Genomic DNA, 25,647 nt, shown 5'->3' with positions numbered 1-25,647 from the left:
TTATATTTACGAATCAGATTCGTCTGATATCTACAGATCGAAGCATGTCAAATGTGTGTAAAAAATTTCGTAAGTATATTTTCCAAAATGATGCTTTAGAAAATTAACCAGTCTCATCGGACTGACTAAAACAACTGTCAGTCAGTCCGCCATACTTTTAACCAGTCACAGACTGACGGGCATATGTTAATTTCGAGCCCTGTTAACCGTGAAGTTACTGCTTGGTCAGAATTTTTGCTGCACATTATACACATGAACTGCAATTTTCCCCCAATTTTCAGGCCCAAAAAGTGGCTTGCGTATTAAATACCAATGTGTATTATATTCAGCAAAATACAGTTTTTTAAGTTTTTCTACCTTGAACCTATAATATATATTGTGATATAACATGAGGGTGGAGTTACCTTAGGACATGGTTTTCATTCTCTTCGAATATCTCACCTTTATGACATAAAGCTCCTGATAAAAGTTTACAATCAAATTCTGACTGAATTTCAGAGAATCTTGGATCACTTTCCCTGTCTGTCATGTTTCCAGTATCAGGAAAACACAGAGCCTCAGATGGAACATACCTTCTTGACCTGAGTTGTTTTTTTAGTGGGAGGTATGTTGGAACTGCAAGATTTTCATGATTGTTACATTTAGCTTCCTCTCTGTGGACCATTTCAGTGAGATCCACATCAAAGCTTTTTGTAGAGGAGTTTGATGATAGTGACCTAGTGTTTAGTACTTTTACAAGAGAAATATGAGGATCCATTTCATGATTTGTGACATTCTGATAATTGCAGGCTCCTGATACTTTTGGCATCATTACATCTGTGTTTGTTTTGTAAAGTTGTTTCTTTTGATCACATTCCAAATTTTGTGTGTCTGGTGAACATGGTTGCTCATTATTATTATGTGGAATATGGTTGATAACATCTAGGTTACAGTTCTTTGATCTTTCCTAAAATTCAAAACAATATACAGATTAAATCGCAAAATTAATTCGTCACAGATACAAACCATTAAATAAAATTTTAGTGTAATGATATTGAGTAGACTAAAGAAGAGATTAATTTGGATCATTTGAACTGGGGCTGGTCATTGCTTTCAGAAATTCTGAAACTAAATTAGCAATCCCACCAGGTAACCTTTTGAACTTATTCGCTGTAAGTGCAAGGCAAATTGTGACACTAGCCGCTGTACTTGCAGAAAGCATGGACTCAACTGTACAATTGCTTGAACTGACTGTTCTAACTCCCGAGTTTGATGATGTGTCAAATTTAATAGAAAATAGTACATCAACCTGCCTGATCTAAAGTTACCAGTACAATTAACAGACTATTTTTGAAATTGGCACTTGTTTTGTGTTAACAGTTTATCTTATCATATAAATCTTCATTTGGTAACTCATATATGCTCATTGGACAGAAAAAGTATTTTTTCTTCCAAAATCCAGTTTTTGGCAATTTTTTGCTGGAAAATGAATGTTTCAGTCCAAACTTTTAGAGAGGAAAGAATAAGATTTTGATAAAGAAAATTTAATAGTGCATTTAGATGGTCAATGTCATGACTTTTATAACGCAGTTATTTCTTATTATTAACAGTTTTTGGCTATTTGTTTTAGAACAAGAGGCCCACAGGCCTTATTGGTCACATGAGTACTAGTGAAAAAGTAGCACTACTCCCAAGGGCTATGAAATCTAAAAAAAATAATAAAAATCCCTGTTCTGAATATCTAAGCTAAGCTAAATTCTAATGTTCAGCAACAGTATAAAACAAGATGTGTAAAATTACCATTTTTTTGTACATCCTTTTCTGCTATTCCTAAGTATGCATTTAGATTTTATACAGTATTAGCAAACTTACACATAAATACTGTATACTAAGTTTGGCCCCACCCTGGGGTCAGAACCCCTACCCCGGGGATCATCAAATTTACAATTTTGGTAAAGGACTATCTACTCTAAATATTCATTTAGTTTCAATTTAGTATCAATAACATTAAAGAAGATGTTATTCAAGTGTTTTACACATAATCACTATATACCAAGTTTGGCCCCACCCTGGGGTCAGAACCCCTACCCCGGGGATCATGAAAGTTACAATTTTGGTAGAGGCCTTCCTGCTCTACATCACTATGCATTTAGTTTTTCTTACATGTGTGCGTTTGTAGAGAAGATTTTTGAAAATTGGTTGATTTTGGGCAGTTTTTGCCCTGCCCCTAGGGCCCCAGGAGTGCTGGGGTCCTGAAATTTATAATTTATATCCCCCTTGTCCCAAAGATGCTTCATGCCAAATATGAACAGAATTGGACTAGTACTTATCAAGAAGTTAAAAATGTTCAATTGTTAACGCACGATGGACTACGACAGACGACAAACCAATTGCAATAGGTCACCCGAGTTTACTCAGGTGACCTAAAAATCTTTAAATATGAGCCAAGGTGACTCAGGTGATCAATGTGGGAAATGGGCCTCTTGTTTAATAAATACTCTTAAAGGAATTTCACATAAGTTTTGTCTTTTCTGCTGCAGTGGATCTTAAAAAGAAGATTGTTTTAATCACCCAACACTATTTCAACAATTGCTAATTATCTTCATTTGCAAGGGGCATGGATCTTGAAATGAAGATATTTGTAAGTCCTTTACCCAAGGATGCTTGGTTTGAAGTTTGGATCACAGACAAAAGGTGATCAGGTGAGCTAACAAGAATCCCATGGGTTGCATCACTCACCTGAGTCACCTTGGTCTAGCCTTTGATCAGATGTTGTGATTTTTAAATGATTCTATATATTCATAGATTTTATATATTTTTATTCCAATGAAATATTTTGACCCCATATTATGGCCCCCATGAAGTCCCTAAGGATCACAGCATAACTGAAAATGAATTCACATAACAAAGAGATGCCTCAACACCAATATGATTAACATGATCTTGCTTTTCTGGATAAGACCAAGGTCACAAGGTCATAGAACATGGTATGATATGAAAGACCTTGTCACGAGAAATCTATACAGAAAAAATGAAAGCTCTATCTTAAATAGTTCAGGAGATATTGAATAAGTCAGATCTTTATTAAAGGTAGGTCAAACTTCAAGGTCAAGGTCACAAGGTTAAACACCAAAATTAACAAGGTCTTGCCATAAAGAATATATATACAAAATATGAAAGCCCTATCTTAAATAGTTCAGGAGATACTGAATAGATCAGGTTTTTAAAAAGAAAAAGCAAGTCAAACTCCAGGTCAAAAGGTCCTGCCATAAAGAATCTATATACAAAATTTGATAGCTCTACCCAAAATAGTTCTGGATATACTTAATAGGTTATGTTTTCTTAAAAGTAGGTAAAACTCACAAGGTTGAAGGACATGATATGAAATGAAAGGTCTAGTCATAAGAAATTTATATACATAATATGAAAGATCTACCTTAAATAGTTCAGGACATATTCAATAGGTCAGATTTCTATTAAAAGTAGATGAAACTTCAAGGTTACAAGATCATACACCATTGCATCACACGGAAGGTCTTGCCATAAAGAATGTTTATGGTGCAAAATTGAAAAGGGTGATACACATGCACCATTTAATTGATAGTAGTGCCAAAACAATTCAACATATTGAGGGGACAATGTTTCCCTATATCCAAAGTGGATTGACCCTTGATCTTTGACCATGTGACCTCAAAATCAACAGAGGTCATCTACTCCTTAGGATGTACCAGTGTACCAAGTCTAGTGTCAATAAAGCAAATGATTCTAAAATATAGGAGATAATATATTACTATGTCCAGTTTGACCCTTGCCCATGTCAACCCCAAATTAATGGGGTTATCCTATTATTATGATGTACCAGTGTGCCAAGTTTGATGCCTGTCAAGCAAAGGGTTCTCAAGATATTGAGCAAACAATATCTTCCAATATCAAGAGTGGATTGACCCTTGACCATGTGACCTCAAAATCAACAGAGGTCATCTACTCCTTAGGATGTACCAGTGTACCAAATTTGATGTCTACCAAGCAAAAGGTTCTCAATAAATTGATTGGACATTATCTTCCTATGTCCAGTTTCACTCTTGTCCACTTGACCATGTGACCTCAAAATCAGTAAGGATTTTCTACTTCTTAGGATGTGCCAGTGTACCAAGTTTGGTGTCTTTCAAATAAAGGGTTCTCAAGATATTGAGTGGAAAGTAAGTATCTTCCTATGGCCCTAGTGGATTGACCCTTGGACCTGAAAATCGATAGGGGTCATTTTTGACTCATAACCAACCCACATATGAAATATCCTTTTGATCAAGTGAATACTTCTTAAGATATAGAGCGGAAAACATGTGGTCTACCAACCGACAGGCGCAAAGCAATATGCTACTCTTCTTTGAAAGGGGGCGTAAATATGAAAGCCCTAGCTTAAATAGTTCAAGAGATATTTAAAAAAAAAATTCCTATATATATATATATCAGCACATAAAACTTTTATCCCCTTTTGTGGCCCCACCCTACTAACGGGGACCATAATTTGAACAAACTTGAATCTACTCTATGTCAGGAAGCTTTCATGTAAATTTCCACTTTCCCAACACAGTGGTTCTTGAGAAGCAGACTGTTAAATATTTTTCCAAATATATCTGAATGTAAAACTTTGATCCCCAATGGTGGCCCCACCCTACTCCCAGGGGCCATGATTTTAAAAACTTGAATCTGCACTATGTAAGGAAGCTTTAATGTAAATTTAGACTTTTCTGGCCCAATGGTTCTTGAAAAGACTTTAAAAAGATTTTCCCTATATATTCAAATGTAAAACTTTGATGCCCAGTGAATTGTGAACCCATCCTACTTCCAAGGGCCATGATTTTAATGAACTTGAATCTGCACTATGTCAGGAAGCTTTCATTTAAATTTCAACTTTTCTGGTCCAGTGTTTCTTGAGAAAAAGACTTTTAAATGACCCCACCCTATTTTTGTGAGTATCTCTCCTTTGAAAAGGCATGTCCCTTCATTTGAACAAACTTGAATACCCTTCAACCAAGGATGATTTGTACCAAATTTGATTGAAATTTGCTCAGTGGTTCTGAAGAAGAAATGGAAACGTGAAAAGTTTACGGAAAGACAGATGGACGGACAGACAAAAGGTGATCAGAAAAATTCACTTGAGCTTTCAGCTCAGGTGAGCTAATAAAGCAGAAAACTACATGTATTTCGAACATGCACTTTACTTGAATGATAATTACCTTTTGAAGCTCAGAAAATAAATGCTTTTCTAAAGGAGTCATACAGAGCTGCTGTTTGCAAACATTCTGCACTTGAAATCCATATGAATTACTGTTCAATTGACAGCATCCTTTTAAACCATGAGAGGAATCAAAGTCAACTTTCGGACAGATCGTGCTGTTAGGAATAGGATGCAAATTCTTTTTATGGAATCCACCAGGCTCTAGTCTTGGAACTAAGTTCAGATCTTGATAAGACAGACTTTCAGTAAATTGCTCATGAGGACTTGGAATGTTGGTCATTGTAACTGTTTGAACTTTTGGTTCCAATTCTTTTTCTTTTTCTATGGCATTCAAACGATTTGCCAATTCATTCATTTTTTTCAGGATATTTTCTCTTACAACTCTATAAAAGGAAAAACTCATGTATTACATAATTATTGCTCAATCATAACTCAGTGAACATGCAGTTTAAACTTCTTTGCCCAATATTGCACTAACCAATCAAGCTACAACATTGTGGATCGATAAAAATACTTTTTGTACAACATTTAATACAACTTTTTCAACAACATTTGACAACATTTTTAATTACAATTGAATCGAGCAATTGTTGACATCCCTTTTTAATCATTACTGTTATTTCATAATTACTGTTACAATATTTTGAAAGTTCCTTTAGATTAAAGAAATCCAAAACCATCATACTTTTCATCTCCTATCTTTTGCTGCCACTCCTCTTCTTGCATGTCTACACAATAGAAAAAATGAAAATGCTTGAAAAGCAAGGTACCTGAGCTACGGTTGAGACAAGTCAATCTACTTAATCACTTACTTGATCTGCATGACCATTAAAAACACATGAAAATAATTAGACATAATATTGTTTTGTCTTCAAATGGTACCAAATTCAATTTATTCAATTGTCTTGATTTCATAAACTTTTACAAAGGTATAATTCAAAGATGCATTGATAACAGAGAATGTTTTCATAAATCATGTTCTCTCTAATCATTGGATCAGACAAGAAATATGCAAAGTTTCATTGCTAAACCTTGGATGGCATGTGATATAGCATCCAACATGAGGCCCATGGTCCACATTGCTCACCTGAGTCACCTTGGCCCATGTTATAAGATTTTCCCTATATATATTCGCATGCAAAATTTTGATCCCCTATTGTGGTACCAACCTACCCCCCAGGGGTCATGATTTTTACAAACTGGAATTTGCAATAAGTCAGGAAGCTGCCATGTAAATTTGAACTTGTCTGGACCATTGGTTCTTGAAAAGAAGACTTTTAAAGATTTTCCCAATACATTCGCATGTAAAACTTTGATCCCATATTGTGGCCCAAACCTATCCCCAGGGTTCATCATTTTAACAAATATAAATCTGCATTATGTAAGAAAACTGCCATGCAAATTTGAACTTTTCTGGCCCAGTGTATGGTCATTGAGAAGAATTCTTTTTAAAGATTTGCATGTAAAACTTTGATCCCCTATTGTGGCCCCACCCTACCCCTGAGGGCCATGGTTTGAACAAACTTGAATCTGCATTATGTCAGCTGAAGAATTCATATAAATTTGAACTTGTCAGGTCCAGTGGTTTTTGATTAATTGGGGTTTTAAACCATTTTGGCAATATTACAGCCATTTTATGACAGGGTGGTTTTTGTTGAGAGGATTTTTAAAGATTTTCCTTTTGAGAAGAAGATTTATAAAGATTTTCCCTGTATACTCACATGTAAAACTTCAATCCCCAATTGTGGCCCTACCCTACCCCCAGGGACCATAATCTGAACAAATTACTTGAATCTGCACTATGTCAGGAAGCTTTAATGTAAATGTTAACTTTTCTGGCCCAGTGGTTCTTCAGAAGATGTTTTTAAAGATTTTCCCATGTACTCGCATGTAAATCTTTGATGATCCCTATAGTGGCCCCACATCTTTTACAATCAATATCTTTACTTTTATGATTTCCTTAATCATTAATATCAAGAATTACTAACTTATAGTCAGTAAATCATGATACTGTTTACATTTTGAATGTACAATTTATTTCAGAGCACTAAAAGTTGAAAATGCATAATATTACACTTGTTTGATCTCCGTGTATCTAAAAACATACGTGATGTTTCTGACATTTTCTCTAAATCATTTTATCTCCTTGACATGGAGAGTTTTTGTAGGATTTCCAAAAAAAGACTAAATTTTATATTTAACTAGCAATGCAAAGGTTCCAGGTTCAATACCTGATTGTGCCAAAGATTTTTCTCTTCACTTTTGCTACTGTACTACTAATGTCCATTAATTCAATTGCCAATTTTTGTCAGTTCTTTCCCCTATTTTAAACATAGGTGGCGCAAGACTCGTTTATGTCCTTGTTGACTTTCGGTGTACATAAGATTTATGAGAGAGTACAAGGTTTTTGTTGTGCAAACAGGGTAGTCTTCCCGAGAAATGAAGCTTTAAACAAAAAACAAGTGGTTCATTGCCATCAAATGTAATAGCGACAACGATCGTTTCATGTTCCACGCAGTGTCGTGCGCCAGAAACACCAGTCTTCAGCCTGACTTCACAGATGACGACTTTGTTGCAGAAAGTATTTACGGTGGTATAAACGTTTGCTCTGTAGATCAGAATATTCTGCATTAATGTTTTATGCTGAAATTTTAGTTATTCTTAGTGATTACAGGCATCAATGATCTTATAATTCTATGACTCGAACCCCCCCCCCGCCCCCCTTTATAGATGGTAGATCTAATTGCACAGTGGAAATTTGAGTCATCAATACATAAATGGAGTATGGTACAAAAATATATCTAAGATTTCATTTAAAAAAGGTCGTCAAAATATGAATGAACGCGGTTGCTAACAGCAGTCTGCTCTACCCCTCCGCCGTCACTTGGTACGACAACGCGACTATAAAAAGGGGATGGCTATAATCAGACTGTAACTGTAAGGCAGTGAATATTCCTAGAATTTGTTTTTGACGACTGGATTGTAAATTAATTTCAACGCTTTACTTTTGTTATAATTCAAAAAGTGTTGTAAAATATTGTTTGAATTTTAGGGAAAATGAGTCTGGATTCTTCAATACATATGACATTAATCAAAATATGCGATGAAATTGTCAAACTTTCATAACTTATCGAAGTTTGCATTATCATGGTTATTTTGTTATGCCATATTGATCAACTGACCCATGGAAGTACAGTCCAATACGTCAAAGAAATGAACACCAGTCCTAGCCTATTTCAACTGTTGACGCAAACGAGAAGAGAAATTCATCTCGACGGATTAAGATATTTCTGAAATGTTTCAAAATAAAGTTTGAATCATATCTACTTTTATCAAAATTAAATGCAAATTCATAAAGCTGAAAATTTATCAAATTTCACCGTCATAGATACAATGTTGTGTTTATAATAAAAACCATACATATTGTTCATTGTTGTTTTTATTAAACAAGAGGCCCACATGCCTTATCGGTCACCTGAATACTAGTGAAAAAGTATCACTACTTCCATGAGCTATGAAATCTAGAAAAAATTTCCTGTTCTGAATATCTAAGCTAAATTCTAATGTTCAATCTCCCTGTGGTTTAGGTTACTTGCTGTACAATAGTGAAAATAATAATAGTAACAATAATACATGTACTAAAAATAATGACAAGTACATGTAGTAATAATTAATCAATTGCAAAAATATTTTCCCACTTCATCCATATTTTATCAAAGTTATGTATTTTAAATGCTTGAATTGCAGCATATTTCTCTACATGATATTCAAACTTTAAGTGACATAGTAATCCAACAAGTAACCTAAACCACAGGGAGATTGAAGCATGTATGCATGTATGAAAGGTATGTTTGTGTAAGTGTCTGATGTATTGTATGTGACCAAAAAATAAATAAATTATAAAAAAAAAATAAAAAATTTAATGTTCAGCAACAGTATAAAACAAGATGTGTTCTTAAAACTTCACTGCCCTCAAAAGTGCATACACTGATGAAAGGCTTTAAAGAATAGGTGTATTAACACTAAAACATCTGCAAGTATGCATTTAGATTTTATACAGTATCAGCAAACTTACACATAAATACAATATACTAATTTTGGCCCTACCCTGGGGCAAGAACCCTTACTCTGGGGATCATCAAATTTACAATTTTGGTAAAAGACTACCTGCTGGCTATCCATTTAGTTTCAATTTAGTATAAATAGCATTAAAGAAGATGTTATTCAAGTGTTTTACACATAAACACTATATAACAAGTTTGGCCCCGCCCTGGTGTCAGAACCCCTATACCCAGGGGATCATGAAATTTACAATTTTGGTAGAGGCTTTCCTGCCCTACATCACTATGCATTTAGTTTTTCTTACACATGTGCAGTTCTAGAGAAAAAGATTTTTGAAAATTGGTCAATTTTGGGCAGTTTTTACCCTGCCCCTAAGGCCCCAGGGGTGCAGGAGTCCTGAAATTTACAATTTATGTTCCCCTTGTTCCAAATATGTTTCATACCAGATTTGAAAAGAATTGGAATGAGAGTTATCAAGAAGAAGTTAAAAATGTCTATTGTTCACACATTTGATAACTGACCATTTTGGCCCCACCCCGATACAAAAACGCCTACCCCTGGGATCATCAAATTTACAATTTTGGTAAAGGACTAAATGCTCTTTCTAAATATCTATTTACTTTCAATTTAGTATCAATAGCACAAAAGATGTTATTTAAGTGTTTTACACATAAACACTATATAACAAGTTTGGCCCTGCCCTGGGGTCAGAACCCCTACCCTGGGGATCATGAAATTTACAATTTTGGTAGAGGCCTTCCTGCTCTACATCACTATGCATTTAGTTTTTCTTACACGTGCGTGGTTCTTGAGAAAAAGATTTTTGAAAATTGGTCAATTTTGGGCAGTTTTTGCCCCGCCCCTAGGGCCTCAGGGGTGCTGGAGTCCTGAAATTTACAATTTAAACCCCCCTTGTCCCAATGATGCTTCCTACCGAATTTGAAAAGAATTGGACTGGTAGTTATCAAGATGAAGTTAAAAATGTTCAATTGTTAACGCACCACAACGGACAGAAACCAATTGCAATAGGTCACCTGAGTTGACCTAAAAAATCATTGCAATAGATTTTTCAATATTCACTTGTAACTGAAGTATGAACATTCAAATTGAAAAGTGTACTATATTGGTTGAGTAATGTATTTTAGTATTAAATCATTCAAATCTGGATTGGTCATGGTACATATAAGCATGATAAATCCTTATACATGTAAGAAAACACGGGTCAAATTATGTACATCTGTTTCCTGCAACATTGTGGCCAAACCTCCTTTGTATATACAACCATTCCTACCCAGGATACAGTCGTGCTTTTAATGCAGAGTACAACCAACTCGTAGTATATATCAATCATAGTATATGGATGGAGACATGAATTTAAAAGTTGAAAGAAAGCTTGAACTCCTGTCTTAAACTTGCAATCCAAATTATAATATTCAATTAAAATGTAGAAATTCGAAATTTTGAATCATTATTGTACAGCTAGCATTAGGGGTTATAGTAAACTTTATTTGACCTGCCAATTTCTATGCTCTCGCTTGCCCTATGGGCTGTAATAAAAAGGTTAATCACAAGGACTGTTTACCTACAGTGACGTCATCTCGTATCAATTCATCCATGTAAGTGATACATGTATTTAAGTTAAAACACGCAAATAAACTGTAAATTGTGAAGTTATGAGATATGTACTGTAGGTATGATACCTTTTCTATCGTGTATTTTATTTTATAAAGAATGTTATACATATACATTCACTATTTTAATAATAGAAATTCAGAGATATATGGATATATTTAATAATCGATATTCTTGATTCTCGAGAGGGGGGTGGGTCCCGCATCTTATTGTTTTAAACATATGCAATTCAACCACTTATAAAGAATTATGATGTATTGTATATTATATATTCAACCTAAACTACGGTTTAAGCATGTAAACTTAATCAAGAATTAGTTTATAGTAAACAAGATGTGTTTGTGAAACACAAATGCCCCCGATAATGGCCAATTCCGAAGATGGCCAAGGTCACAAGGGCAAATATCTTGGTACCAGTCGAAAGATCTTGTCAAAAGAAATGCTCATGTACTATATGAAAGCTCTAATATTTACCATTTACAAGTTATGACCAATGTAAAAAAAATAATTAAAGTAGGTCAAATGTCAAGGTCAAAAGGTTCAATACCAACGGAAAGATCTTGTAACAAGGAATACTCATGTGAAATATCAAAGCTCTATCTCTTACTCTTCAAAAGTTATTAGCAAGGTTAAAGCTTTCAAAAAGTAGGTCAAATTCCAAGGTCAAGGTCACATGGTCGAAAATGTTGATACCCATGGAAAGGTCTTGTCACAAGGAATACTCATGTGAAATATCAAAGCTCTATCATTTACTGTTTAAAAGGTAGTAGCAAGGTTAAAGTTTTCAAAAAGTAGGTCAAATTCCAAGGTCAAGGGTAAAAAATGTTGGTACCCACGGAAAGGTCTTGTCACAAGGAATACTCATGTGAAATATCAAAGCTCTATCACTTACTGTTCAAAGGTTATTAGCAAGGTTAAAGTTTTCAAAAAGTAGGTCAATCTCCAAGGTCAAGGTGTCAAAAATGTTGGTACCCACGGAAAGGTCTTGTCACAAGGAATACTCATGTGAAATATCAAAGCTCTATCACTAACTGTTCAAAAGTTCTAAAAATGGAGGTTAGAAACGCCTTGGACGTAAATGGATCGTGCGCCACCTGTAATCAAGGGTGAGTAATTTGAAGTTTTATTTGCAATTTACTGTAATACATAAGAGCTGACCTTACATTTTTAATTGCAAACAACCAGGAATGGTCACAATATGCTAACTCAAAAACAGACATGGTAATATACCCCAAGATTTTTTGCAGAAACAAAAAAGAATGCAAATGAATTGTATGTAAAATGTCACGAAAAATGATAAATTATTGAAAAACATCATATATGTCCTTAAATATGTATTTTAACAGAAGTATCATTAACTATTATGCTTTGATCAGGCCACACACACACCTATCAATTTGATGTCCTAGTAACTAAACAGAAATCCAAGCGAAATCAATTACAGATGTATGTGTAGTATATATAGGAGAGAGGAGAAAATCTTTGGCTGGACCGGGAATCGAACCCGGGACCCCTGCATTACCAGTCAGGTGCTCTAACCACTGAGCTATCCAGGCCGATATCCACAGTCCATATAGCCCTATTTACTACATTCCTCCCTCCTTAAGTTGTTTTCGCCCTCGAAGACACACACAACCCAGGTTCTTTTCGCCCCTGGCAGGACAACCTGCAAAACCAGGTGTGGTCAACGGCACTAAATGTAGTATTAAAAGGAGAGAGGAGAAAATCTTTGGCTGGACCGTGAATCGAACCCGAGACCCCTGCATTTCTAGTCAGGTGCTCTAACCACTGAGCTATCCAAGCCGATATCCAGTCTATATAGCCCTATTTACTACATATGCATGGGCAAATGAAAGGCCAAGATAACGAACAGTGATCAATCTCGTAACTCCTATAAGCAATACAAAACAGACTGTTGGGCAAACACGGACGCCTGGATACACCAGAGGTGGGATCAGGTCTACAAACCAATGCACCCCTTTTTTCAAGGGGGCATAAAAAATTTTGGATCCAGGTGCTTCCTTGTCTATGTATCTCTGCTCACCATAATGGTAGCACTGTTGACATATTACATAATAAATAAATAATTTATTCTTATACTGTCAATACCTTTCTGGACACTTAACTGCAGAACATATTTTATTGCTTTTATCAGTTCTTCATCTTCAGATGTTGTTAAAATGTGGACTAAATCCTGGAGACCATTTGTAGCTTCAAGGAACAGAATTCGGTTCGATGCTACAAAATAAACAAAGCCCTATACAGTCATTTCTTATACCATCTTTTGTATTGTAGAAAATATGTCAGTATAAAGAATTTGAAGGTAAATTGATTTTTACATATATAAGACATGGAAATATTATGAGTGCAATATCTGTACACATTTGTTTTCCTAACTATTTATTACTCATTATTATGGGGGTAAATTGATCTTCACATATATAAGACATGGAAATATGTGTGCAATATCTGTACGCATTTGTTTTCCTATTATAATGCATTAAAACTCATTTACGTCAGTTATGACATGCATGCAGTTGCATAAAAAATTGAAACAAGTTGGTAAAGCATAAAATACACCATATCAAATAAATCAGGTGTGTTCATTATTACAAACAAGAGTAATAGACACATCACATAATACATACACCTGTCACAAGCTTACATGTATGTAAGGTGTTTTTCTTAAAGGTCAACTGAAACGATTTTCAAAGTTCGTTTTTGAAGTAAATTTAGTAAGAAAATACCATTCCTTAAATGTTTTCACATAAGAATAATTTTTGATTTGATCATCCAGGTAGATACGACATCGTTAATTTCAACCCGGTAAATTTTATTGTATGAGTTATCTGCCCTTTAGTCGAACCTGATATTTCAATGTGGCGGCACGATATGAAAATGATTCGGACAATTGTATTCCTGAAATAGATATATCACTTAGTGTTAATGTGCAGCCCTACCAGTATGAACCAGTTGTACAGCGAGACGCATCCTCACTACCGGAAAACGATAGTGATTCAGAAAACAGCGAGGATCAATCGGATGAATGCCCTTCACCTGTTCATTTGATAATGATATGCAATGGTTTGTTAATTTAATTATTTATATGAGACTTTTAATTGAAACGAAACGATTACTCAAAGCTCAGTAGTGCATCAGCATGTATTTCTAAGACTAGTTTACTATCATCCTAACAGGTGATCATATAGGCTAGTAATTTCATTGCAATTACCTCAAGAAGGGAGTCCAAATGTTGCACTCGATCTCCTGATTCACTATGAGCCATAGTCATAATGAGCATCTCCTATTTGAATGCCTAAACGGTCTCCTGATTCACTATCAGCCATAGTCACAATGAACCTCTCCTATTTGAATATCTAAACCCACTGAATGGTTGACCATTTTATGCACTTCCTTTAAAATAAACATAAAATGTGCCTCGATCAATATCTTATGATTTAACTTTACCTATTTTACTGTCTAACCATTTGTACATTTTATATCAATATATGTTTAAGCAAATCTTTCAGAAATTAATTCCTGAAAAATCATTCATATTTAAAGTACCCCCCCCCCCCTTTTTTTTGTTAGATGAAAGTCATCAATTATATTTGAGAAATCTAAATTCTTTAATATTTTTTAACAGATTTTACAGACATTGTGCATATTGGAGATCTGGTAATGGCTTGGGAAAAACAATCAGAAAGTTCTTCTATCCTGTGTTGTGACTATGATAAGAAATCATTCCATCACGACAGTACTGTGGATTTAACTACCCTTTGATAGATTTAAATGTGTGGTAAATTTGTAATGCATTTCTCATAAGTGATATAAATAAATATAAACAAGTAAACATAGTTTGATGTTCAGTTTTTATTTTGCATATAATATATATATCATCATATTACATGTAATTTGGGTTAAACCCAAAAGGTCTACAGGCCCCAGTCACCTGAGTTTAACACATGTTGGTAGGAATTTGTGATCGGGGCAGCAGAATTACCTACAACATCCACTATATTAATTTCCTGGAGTTTCTGTATGAGCCAAACTGATCACTTCCTGCATCAACTCAATAGCTTAATCTGAAATACAAATTCATATGTCTGATGATTTTTATTAAAATGATAACAAAATGTTACAATTCAATAAATGTGTACTTATTGTCTAGTATTATGAATATCCACTCATATACATACTAATTATATGGGTCAATTTAAAAAAATGTAGATATTTGAGGTGAAGAAAAACAAAAAGTTCCAATGTCGCAGAAAATTAATTTTCATATTAATGAATCACTGTAAAATAAATGTCTGTACTATTTAATGCCAATGTTCTTTAATATTTTCTTCATTGAAATTGCTAATTTATTCAAGTATTTCAAATAATTTAATGCAAATTAGTAGATAAAAATGAAAATAAGTATGCCAATGGTCAAAATTGACCTACATATAAAATTTGTACATGTATTCCGTTTCTTTTTCAACAACTGAATTTTACAAGTTTAATTTTTCATCTCATAATTATAAGAATATTATCAAAAATTTGGTTGTAAGAAATATTCATTTATTAATTTCACAATTTATCTATTTAGTAAATTGTAAAATTGTTCTGTTTTTGTTTTTGGTTCTGTAACTTGGGAAAACTGCATAGAATCAGCATATATAATATATATATATATATAACCAGCAGTCTTTAAATGCGAGGATCCACGATGCGGTACTTGCCAATTTATACAAATCGGTCACTCCATAACTTTCAAAAACAGAATGAACTTCAAAGTAAATTCAACTATGACGTGTAAATCTAAAAATTGACTTTATTGTATGACGTGCCCTACATGTGGAGAAAACTATATACAGGTAACTCTCGAATTATCGCCACTCAATTCATCGACATTTTCGTTATAACGCCGCTGTTGTAGTTTTCTTAGTAATACATGTATTTAATAAAGGCACTACAGAGCCGTTACGGTTTTACGAATGCTTTATTTACACTATGTACATGTTAATAGTAAGACAAGCAAACTCAGAAAAAATATTAGAGTGCTAAGGCATATGGCATTATCAAATTACAAGTATGAATGAAATATCAGCATTTTCCCAGGCTAAAACTGCAAGGCCAGCAAACACGCGCGGTCCCCAACGGAAACACCTGTCAGATTCAATAAACAGTTTATATCATTACACCTTCCCTTTGAGATTAGAATTTACGGTAAACAAATATATGCCTTAGCAAACACAATTAATTTTACAATTATTTTTTTCTGAAATAATTTGAGGTAAGAGGTTCAAGCACATAACCTACCGTTGGAGTGTTGTCTTTACCACAACCTCTTACAAGATAATATATCAATGATTACACAGGAATACATTGAATATATAATTATATAAATCCTATATATATGAGTCTGATACACCATAAAGTATTTTACATTACAAAGTCTGAGAATTTTTCAGGCACCTTTATTGTTCTGCCACTGCGCGTTTTCTGCACGTGCTCGATATCGTTCTGCGCATTGTCATTCACTGCAGCGTTATCGCTTTCGATCTCGGTGTTATTTCCTTCCCCAGATTTGTCAGTTTCGCTGTTTTTCATCAGATGTCTTTGATTTCTACGGTATTCAACTCCTTCGGATTCTACGACATATGATCGTGGTTCCGGACATTTCTGTACAATTACTCCTTCCTTCCATGGTTTATTTTCTGATTGAATGTTAACGTTGTCTCCCACTTTCAGATTGGGTAGTTCGCGTGCATTACGGTCATAATAAATTTTTTGTTGATTCTGCTTGTTGACAAGAGCAGTCCGAATTTTACGGGTCTTGATATGTGGTTTCAGTAATGCCTCGTGCGTCGGTAATATGGATCTCGTCCTGCGTCCGAACAGAAGTTGAGTAGGAGTTCCTACCCCGTCGATCGGTGTGTTACGTATTTCTAATAATGCGAGGTTTGGATCCGTTTGAGCTTCATTTGATTTTTTCAGGAGGTTTTTTACAGTTTGGACTGTACGCTCCGCCATGCCATTACTCTGTGGGTAATGCGGGGACGATGTTGTGTGCTTGAATCCATATTCAATAGCAAATTTCCTGAATTCGTCACTGACGAGATTCGGTGCATTGTCGCTGATCAGTTCCTCGGGTATCCCGTGGCGAGCAAATATTGGTTTTAATTTTTTGATGATACTGGAGCTGGTTGTGCTCTGCAGTTCACATATTTCAAAGAATTTTGAAAAGTAGTCCACAACAGTAAGAAACGATTTTCTGTTTAGCTCAAACAAGTCGAGTCCAAGTTTCTGCCATGGCCTAAGTGGTACTGGATGAGGTTTTAGAGGTTGTTTGGGTTGTCTCCTTTGGTATTTATTGCACACTCTGCACTCTGCAACTTTCTTATCTATGTCCGAATTAATTCCTACCCAAAACACAACTTCTCTGGCTCGACGTTTGCATTTTTCGGCTCCCATATGTCCATAATGCAATTGATTCAGGATGTCGCTTCTGAGTTTCGAGGGTATAATTAGTCTGCGACCCTTTGTGACAATCCCGTTGTAAAGACTGAGTTCCTCTCTAAAATTCCAGTATTTCTTAACGAAATAGTTGCACTCTGTAATATCATCTGGCCAGCCTTCAAGAATTACTTTTTGTAAGGCATTTATTTCTTTATCTTTTGCAGACTCTATCGCCAATTCGTTTACCTTTTCGTCCGATATCGGCAAGTAACGAACAGCAAACACTTCAAATTCATCCTTGTCACTTTGACTTGATTCTGACTCAGTCGCACGGCTTAAGGTATCCGCTATGTACAGATATTTCCCTGGTTTGTATTTGACATTCAGGTCGTACGGCTGTACTTTAATCATCATACGTTGAATGTGCGGTGGCGCCGATGACAATGTTTTCTTGAACAAACTCTCAAGGGGTTTGTGGTCAGATTCTACATGGATGTTTTGTCCAAAGATGTATTGGTGAAATTTCTTGCAAGCGAACACAATTGCTAGCAGTTCCTTTTCTATCTGTGCGTAATTTCGTTCCGATTTGTTTAATGATCTAGAAGCATAGGCAACTGGCTGTCCATTTTGTAAAATGCAGGCTCCTAGTCCTGTTGATGACGCGTCTACAGAGAGTGTGATGTCTTCGTCCGGATTAAAGTACTTTAGTACTGGAGCACTGATGAGCACGGACTTCAGCTGATCAAAACTTTGTTGTTGTTTTTCATGCCAGTGCCATGCAACGGTTTTTGCAAGTAACTCCCTCAAGGGCTCTGTGATCGTGGCTTGGTTTTGAATAAATTTTCCTATGTAATTTACCATTCCCAAAAATCTCTGCAATTCTTTTACATTTGTAGGCTCTGGGAATTCACTTATGGCTTTGATTCTGTCATTACAAGTTTTTAGTCCATCTTCTCCGAAAATGTGACCCATATATTTAACTTCATTCATCTGTATTTTACACTTCTTCTTGTTCAATTTTATTTTCTCATGACGCACTGCCTTTAGAACTCTCTCGAGTCTTTCATTATGCTGTTGTACAGAAGATTTACCCCATATAAGAATGTCATCCATTATGACATCACATCCTTCAATTTTTTCAAAGATTTGAGACATCCTTTTTTGGAATACTTCTGGCGCAGATGAAATTCCAAATGGCATTCGTTTGTAGTGATACCTCCCAAACGGAGTATTAAATGTTGTTAGCTTTGAACTTTCCTGGTCAAGTACTATACCCCAGAATCCAGAGGAGGCATCCAAAGTACTGAATACTTTGGCCCCTGCAAGCTGATGTGTGATGTCATCTACGGTTTTCATAGGATAGTGTTCTCGTTTAATAGCTTTGTTAAGATCACGGGGATCCAGACAAATCCTCACTCTGTTTGGTTTCTCTACTATAACCAATGAGTTTACCCATTCAGAGGGCTCGTTGACTTTTTCTATGACGTTTAATGATTCCATTCTGTCCAGTTCTTCTTTTAATTTGTCGCGCATTTTGAAGGATACTTTTCTCGGTGCATGAACAACTGGTGGAACAATTTTGTTGATATGAATATGATGTTTGCCTTTCATGCATCCTATGCCCTCAAACACATCTGAGAAATCTCGAAAAATTTCTTCTGCGGTCTTAGATTCACTTACTGTTTCAATAATTTTCAGGATGTTCATTTCCTCACAAGACGCTAATCCTATAATGGGATCCACCTTTCCAGGTACAACGTAAAACTGCAGCGCATAATATTTATTCTTGTGCTGTACTGTGCACCGAATTTTGCCATCTATTTTTAACTTGTGGCCCGTATATGATATAAGTCTTGCTTTAGACTGCTGTAATTTCGTTATTCCCAATTTATCGCACATGTTCTTTGGAATAATGTTACACTGAGCACCTGTGTCTATTTTGAACTTTACATTTGTATTTTCTACTTTCAGTGTCGTAGTCCACTTTCTTCGGGTGTCATATGTATCTTCTACAGTTTCTATTCCGAATTCACTGTCGGAATCTGATTCTGGGTCAACTCCATGAATTTTCTTGCTTTTTGTCTTCTTAGATCGGCACATTTTTGCGTAGTGATTCGGTTTTCCGCATTCGTGACATGTTTGTCCGTAAGCTGGGCATTTTTTCAAAGCATGTGATTTTCCACATTTTTTACAATTCTGGATATGTTTTATTTCGGTTTTATTTATTGCTCCAAATTTCTTCCCACCTCTTTTCTGAACTGCATCGATTTTTTGTTCCGTGGATTTTGATTCCACAAATGTTTTCATTTGGTTGTCAGATGTTTCCGCCGCCCTGCAGATATCCATTGTTTTATCCAATGTGAGGTCGCATTCCCTCAGTAGTCTCCTCCTTACCGAGTCACTGGCAATTCCACAGACAATTCTGTCGCGAATTAAGGAATCATGTAAATCTCCAAATTCACACGATTTGGCTAGAATGCGTAATTCCGTCACATATGCATCTATTTTCTCACCGGGATTTTGACTCTGTCTGTTAAAGATGTGTCGTTCATACGCCACATTTTTCTTCGGATTGCAGTATGCGGTAAATTTCTCAATAATTTTGGCAAGTTTTTTCTCATCCCCTGCCTCTGCCCAGGTGAATGTATTATATATTTCAAGCGCATCAGGTCCTATGATGTGCAAAAAAGTGTTGGCCTGGATTTCTTCGCCTTTTTTTACCTATTTCTGACGCAGACAAATAAATTTGAAACTGCTGTTGAAAACGTCTCCAATTTTCTTTTAAATTCCCATGCAAAGTCAATGCACTCGGTGGCTGAAGTCTTTGGGCCATTGTTAATCCGATAATTAATCCAGTTTTACTTCTGACACCATGTTGTAGTTTTCTTAGTAATACATGTATTTAATAAAGGCACTACAGAGCCGTTACGGTTTTACGAATGCTTTATTTACACTATGTACATGTTAATAGTAAGACAAGCAAACTCAGAAAAAATATTAGAGTGCTAAGGCATATGGCATTATCAAATTACAAGTATGAATGAAATATCAGCATTTTCCCAGGCTAAAACTGCAAGGCCAGCAAACACGCGCGGTCCCCAACGGAAACACCTGTCAGATTCAATAAACAGTTTATATCATTACAGCTGCATTTTTCTAGGAACATTTTTCCTGTTACTTAAAACTCTCGTTAAAACGCCAAATTCGCTATCGCCATTTGCCACAGTGTTTTCATTACAAAAGTCTATTTCAACATGTTAATTATCTCGATAAACCGCCATAGGTGCACATGGTCAGTGAAGCAGTAAATTGGTCATTATCGATCTCCGGCGTACACCTGGACAGAAGGATCCCAGTAATCGCTGTACATATTGAATAAACAAGAAAATTACTCGAGATGAACTGTAGTCAAGTTGTTTATACATCATAGAAACACATTTCAATTTAGCTATGGCTTCGCCACGAAAAAGGGTCCTGTTAAATTTCGATGAGAAAAAATCATTACGTACCAAGGACATCATCCAAAATGTACCCATCAGGATATTGCAAATCATTTTTCTGTTTTATGGGAAAAGTCTATAAAAAGAAGGACAGTGGGCGACATCTTAGCAGCAAAGGATGCAATTCTTGCAGACCCTGACCCAATCTCTGAAGGCTCGCCTGCCAGGAAACGGCACCGCAGTGCACTTAATACTGACTTAGAAAAGGCGTTGTTTATGTGGTTTACGCACGTCAGGACAAAAGATAACTCTTACATATAAAAGAACGGTAACTCTATTTCTTCAAGATGGCAGTAATTCAATTCATCGCCAAATTCGTTATAATGCCATAATTTCATAAGAACAAAAGGTGGCGGTTTATCGAGAGTTGACTGTAGGTCAAACAGGAACCAAATTGGCTGACTGTGTTCGTGTACATAAACAACAGATCAGAGATCCTACAAAAGAAATACACCGTGTAGCGGACATTTTGATTCGTGTGGGGAAGGCAGTTTTTATATTTTCCCATTTTACAAAGTAAAAGAGGAAAATGAACAATTACGCAAAGCCAAGGAAAACTATTTCATAAAACTGTTTAAGCTGAAACTAAACTGTTAATATTTTTACTTCATGTTATCTAACATGTACATTTTACAGAGAATGTCTCCTTTAACATTGTATAATGTTCTGACGTCACAATCATGACTGTATTATGTTTAATGTTGCCCACATAACGTCACGGGGATGATGTCATAATGGAACTTGTTTAAAAATCTACTGACGAGCCCGCAGGGTGAAAGCGCGCGCTATAGATAAAAGTTTGAGCATTGGATTTTATTTTTTGACTTTATATATATATATATATATATATATATATATATAGTGAAACTGCAGAAAAAGTCCATGGTGTAGGTAATTTAAAAGTAGAAAAAATATATTAAAATATATCCAATGATGACTAAGTACATGTGCTCCACATTTAATTTATCAAATGTGGATCATGTGTACTTAGTCATGTTGTATGTACAGTGAAACTTATCCAAACCGGCCCCTCAGAAAACTGGTTCTCCCTGAATATCGGCCGATTTTCAAAGTCCTGGCAGAAATCTTAACATTTCTTTACAAAGAAAGTCTTACAAAACCGGCCACCCCTGAAAACCGGACATTGGCCACTTTTTAAAGTACATTTGTTAACAAACATGTGTAATTTACCCTTATAATACCAGCCACTTTTTGAAGACTAGAAAAGTTTGGCCAGAAGGTGATCAAAATCGGCCAGGTGTGCAAATTGACCAACCACAGGCCAGTTGGGAAATTATCTACAGGAGGCGTGAAAAACACCAGTGGCCTCCCTAATTTCTATTGTTTACCTGTGCTATCATGGGTATTAATTGACACTTGGCTAATCCAAGCCACCCTTCCAAATTCAGTACAAAGTGTAAAAAATAGTTAGGAACATATTGAATAAATAAGTATCAAACGCCATATTGTTGCACCATACTATCACATGGATATAAGCGGTAGTTGATAAAGAACAAACCCATGACTGTTAATGATAATTATTAAATAATAAATTTATTTTCTTGGTTTCCATAGACTTAAAATTCCTAAGAAATATTCAAATTACAATTTCATATTTACTACTGTACTTTTTAAAATCGTCAAAACAAATTTGTTAATGATATAAGCGATGAATGTAAACAGGGTGTTTATAGGTAAGAGGAATTCCAATAATAGGCTTCTGACGTGTTTTCTTGAAGTATCTTGTTATAGATATTCAGTTTAAAATTAGATGATTGCAGCGAGAATTTATAATTACCTGCAGGTACAAACGGACTAATTTGATCTCTACCGATAATTTATCATAGATCACCAGAACAAAATAAACAGTACCTACTTTGACAATATTGAGATAAAATGTCTCTAAATGCTAAATTCTCGGTAAACCGGTCATCCCTATAAGCCGGCCGTTTTTATCGGTCCGAGAGCCGGCCGGTTTAGAGAAGTTTCACTGTATATATATCATAAAACCGATTAAGAATATTCGACTAGTGATATTTTTATTGTACTTAGTCTACATCTTGTGTAGATTTTTCTACACCTATTTCTGGATTTTATATTATAATCATACTTGAGAGAAAACTCAGTACAAATGTGTTTTAAAATTGTTTACCTTTATGGCATAAAAATAATATGAATTTTAGAAAAAATTACAATTTTGTTATGTTAGGCCAATAATTGTTGATACTGTATTAAGTTTGTATTCAAACTTAGTAACAGTATCAAGAGTAATATAATGGACAAGGTGTAAAAAATCTAAAGAGCATGTATGAAGAACACAAGTGAAAAAATATTCAGATTTTATACAAAGTTACTTAACATGCATATTGGCTATGATTCTAATTCACACATCTGCAAAATTTCACTTCAATTGAAAGTATCCATTAAATTTACACCAATATGTAATATTTTTGAAAACAAATTTGATAATACAATTCATGTCATTATGTGGCTCTAGTACAAATCTTGCAATCATTCCATATGTGGTTTGTGTAGTCATTTCATAAGTGTTTGTTCCATTCATGATTAAATCATTTTGAATGGCAGGATCATCAATGGAATTGGATGCATGTTGTTTTTGTTGATTGTCTTGGAATTGGGGAGGTGGGGGAAGAATGATTCGGACATTGTCATCAACTTCTAACTCATATAAACAAATTAATAAAAGTAAACTTCAGTTATGAATGACTTGTGTGACTGAGGGGGGATGGGTGGGTTGGGGTTACATGTAATAAAAATAAGCTTCAGTATGAAATAAGAATTGTGTGACGGGTGGGGGTAGGGGGATATTCGTATAGATAACAAATAAATCGTGTCATACTATATTAATGTCAATAAAAAAAGCCAATATGATTTACATCAAAACTTACATTCTTTTCCGAGTTTTCCCCACATCTCTGAAAGTTTTGTTTTTGAAGGGGAAACTCCAAATCTGTTGTCCGTTTTCGGCCCTTTCAGGCCTTTGTAGCTACGTGTAGTGGTTTGTAATCAAAGACAGTTGGGTTTGCTTTTTTCTTTCATTGCATTCTTGAGTGTTCCATGCAAAGACCGTGCCTTGGACGGTTTATTATGTAGCATTGTAGGCCTAACAGACCCCAATAGAGCGCTTCGATGGCCAATAATTAATCCATTGTTTTTAATTTTCTCACCCAAACTCCGCAATTTTTTGTGTGTGTAGGGAAACTAAACATTGTTAGTCTTTGTCCATATTAAACATTGCAGTTAGGAACCGCACATAACACCATATTTACTCGTTGTTTACTGGACGTCACCTGCTGATTAGTGTCTTTAGTTTCAATATGGCGGGTTCGTGTGAAGGGGCATAACTCTCGCAATATTTTCTTCTCTGACACAGGTGCGCTATCTTTATCCGCGCGTATCGCGGATATATGACCAGATTGAACTGAACAAACCTGCACAATCATTTTATAAGATCTAAATGAAGCAAATGCATACTTAATATAGAAAAAGTTATATTTCGTTTCAGTTGACCTTTAAGGCATGAATTGTAGAACTTCACTTAAGGTAGTATCAGCCATCATCAAGCTTCACCATACTTTCTTTTGCATTGTATAAATAAAAGGTCCTAGCTTAACAAGAGGCCCATGGGCCACATTACTCACCTGAGCAGCAGTTACTAGCAATAAACAAGCTTGAGCAAAACTATCATTATACAAGCAGCTTGGTTCAGATAAAAACTTTTTAAAGGTAACAACTAAAAATTCATTAATTATCAAATTTACTCTCTATGTAATAATTCCTCAAAACTGACAACGCTCAACAACCTGTTATTTTCTCAAAAATAGAAGGGAATCAAAATCCTTGCCACATTCACATCTTCAATACCTATATATTTAACACTTCGTAAAACAAGAAGGTTCTCACTTGAAAACTGTGGGAGGAGTTCACTGAACAGATCATGTACAGTGAAACTTCTCTAAACCGGCTGGCTATCAGACCGAAAAACGGCCGGTTTGGAGGGGTGGCCAGTTAACCGAGAATTTAGCATTTAAAGACATTTTATCTCGATATTCACAAAGTAGGTACTGTTCCCTTTCTTCTGGTGATCTATGATCAATTATTGGCGGAGATCAAATTAGTCTGCTTGTACCTACAGGTAATTATACATGTGTAATTAATAAGAAATATTCTCACTGAAATCATCTAATTTTAAACTGAAAATCTATATCAGGATTCTGATACATATAGAAAACACAGAGGCATATGGAATTCCTCTTACATATAGAAACTCTGCACGTTTACATGCATCGCAAATATCATTAACAAATTTGCTTTGACATTTTTGAAAAGTACAGTAGTAAATATGAAATTTTGATTTGAATATTTCTTAGGAATTTTAAGTCTAAATGGAAAACAATAAAATTAAGTTCTCTTTTAATGATTATCATTAACAGTCATGGGTTTGTTTTCTTTTTTAACTACCGCTTATATCCATGTGATAGAATGGTGCAACAATAGGGCATTTGATACTGTATTCATTCAATATTTTACATTTTGTACAGAATTTGGAAGGGTCACTTGGATTAGCTAAGTGTCAATTAACACCCTTGACTGCACAGGTAAACAATAGAAATTAAAGAGGCCACTGGTGTTTTTCACACACCCAGTGGATGATTTCCCACCTGGCCAGTTGATCACCCTCTGGCCAAACTTTTCTTGTCCTCAAAAAGTGGCCAGTATGATAAGGGTAAATTACACATGTTTATTAACAAATGTACTTTAAAAAGT

The 25,647-nt window shown here is 35.2% G+C and overlaps 1 protein-coding gene and 1 non-coding gene across 2 annotated transcripts in view; both read right to left on the bottom strand.

The window, feature by feature from the left end:
• The window catches only part of LOC125645628 (telomere repeats-binding bouquet formation protein 1-like), a 69,616-nt gene that overhangs the window by 15,011 nt on the left and 28,958 nt on the right, over window positions 1-25,647 (bottom strand). The window contains exons 9-12 of the mRNA XM_048871299.2: window positions 13,022-13,150; window positions 5,904-5,946; window positions 5,217-5,601; window positions 442-946 (exon numbers count right to left, since the gene is read on the bottom strand). Of these exons, the coding sequence (XP_048727256.2) occupies window positions 442-946; window positions 5,217-5,601; window positions 5,904-5,946; window positions 13,022-13,150 (1,062 nt within the window). The remainder of the gene's footprint in view (window positions 1-441; window positions 947-5,216; window positions 5,602-5,903; window positions 5,947-13,021; window positions 13,151-25,647) is intronic.
• On the bottom strand, window positions 12,396-12,469 carry Trnat-ggu (transfer RNA threonine (anticodon GGU)). Its single transcript has one exon. It is a non-coding gene; the product is annotated as a tRNA-Thr (tRNA).

Source organism: Ostrea edulis, chromosome 1 (genome assembly GCF_947568905.1).
Source record: "Ostrea edulis chromosome 1, xbOstEdul1.1, whole genome shotgun sequence".
In the NCBI taxonomy this organism is placed as follows: domain Eukaryota; kingdom Metazoa; phylum Mollusca; class Bivalvia; order Ostreida; family Ostreidae; genus Ostrea; species Ostrea edulis.
The sequence above is the reverse complement of the archived record's forward strand: the minus strand, read 5'-3'. Positions and strand labels throughout refer to the sequence as shown.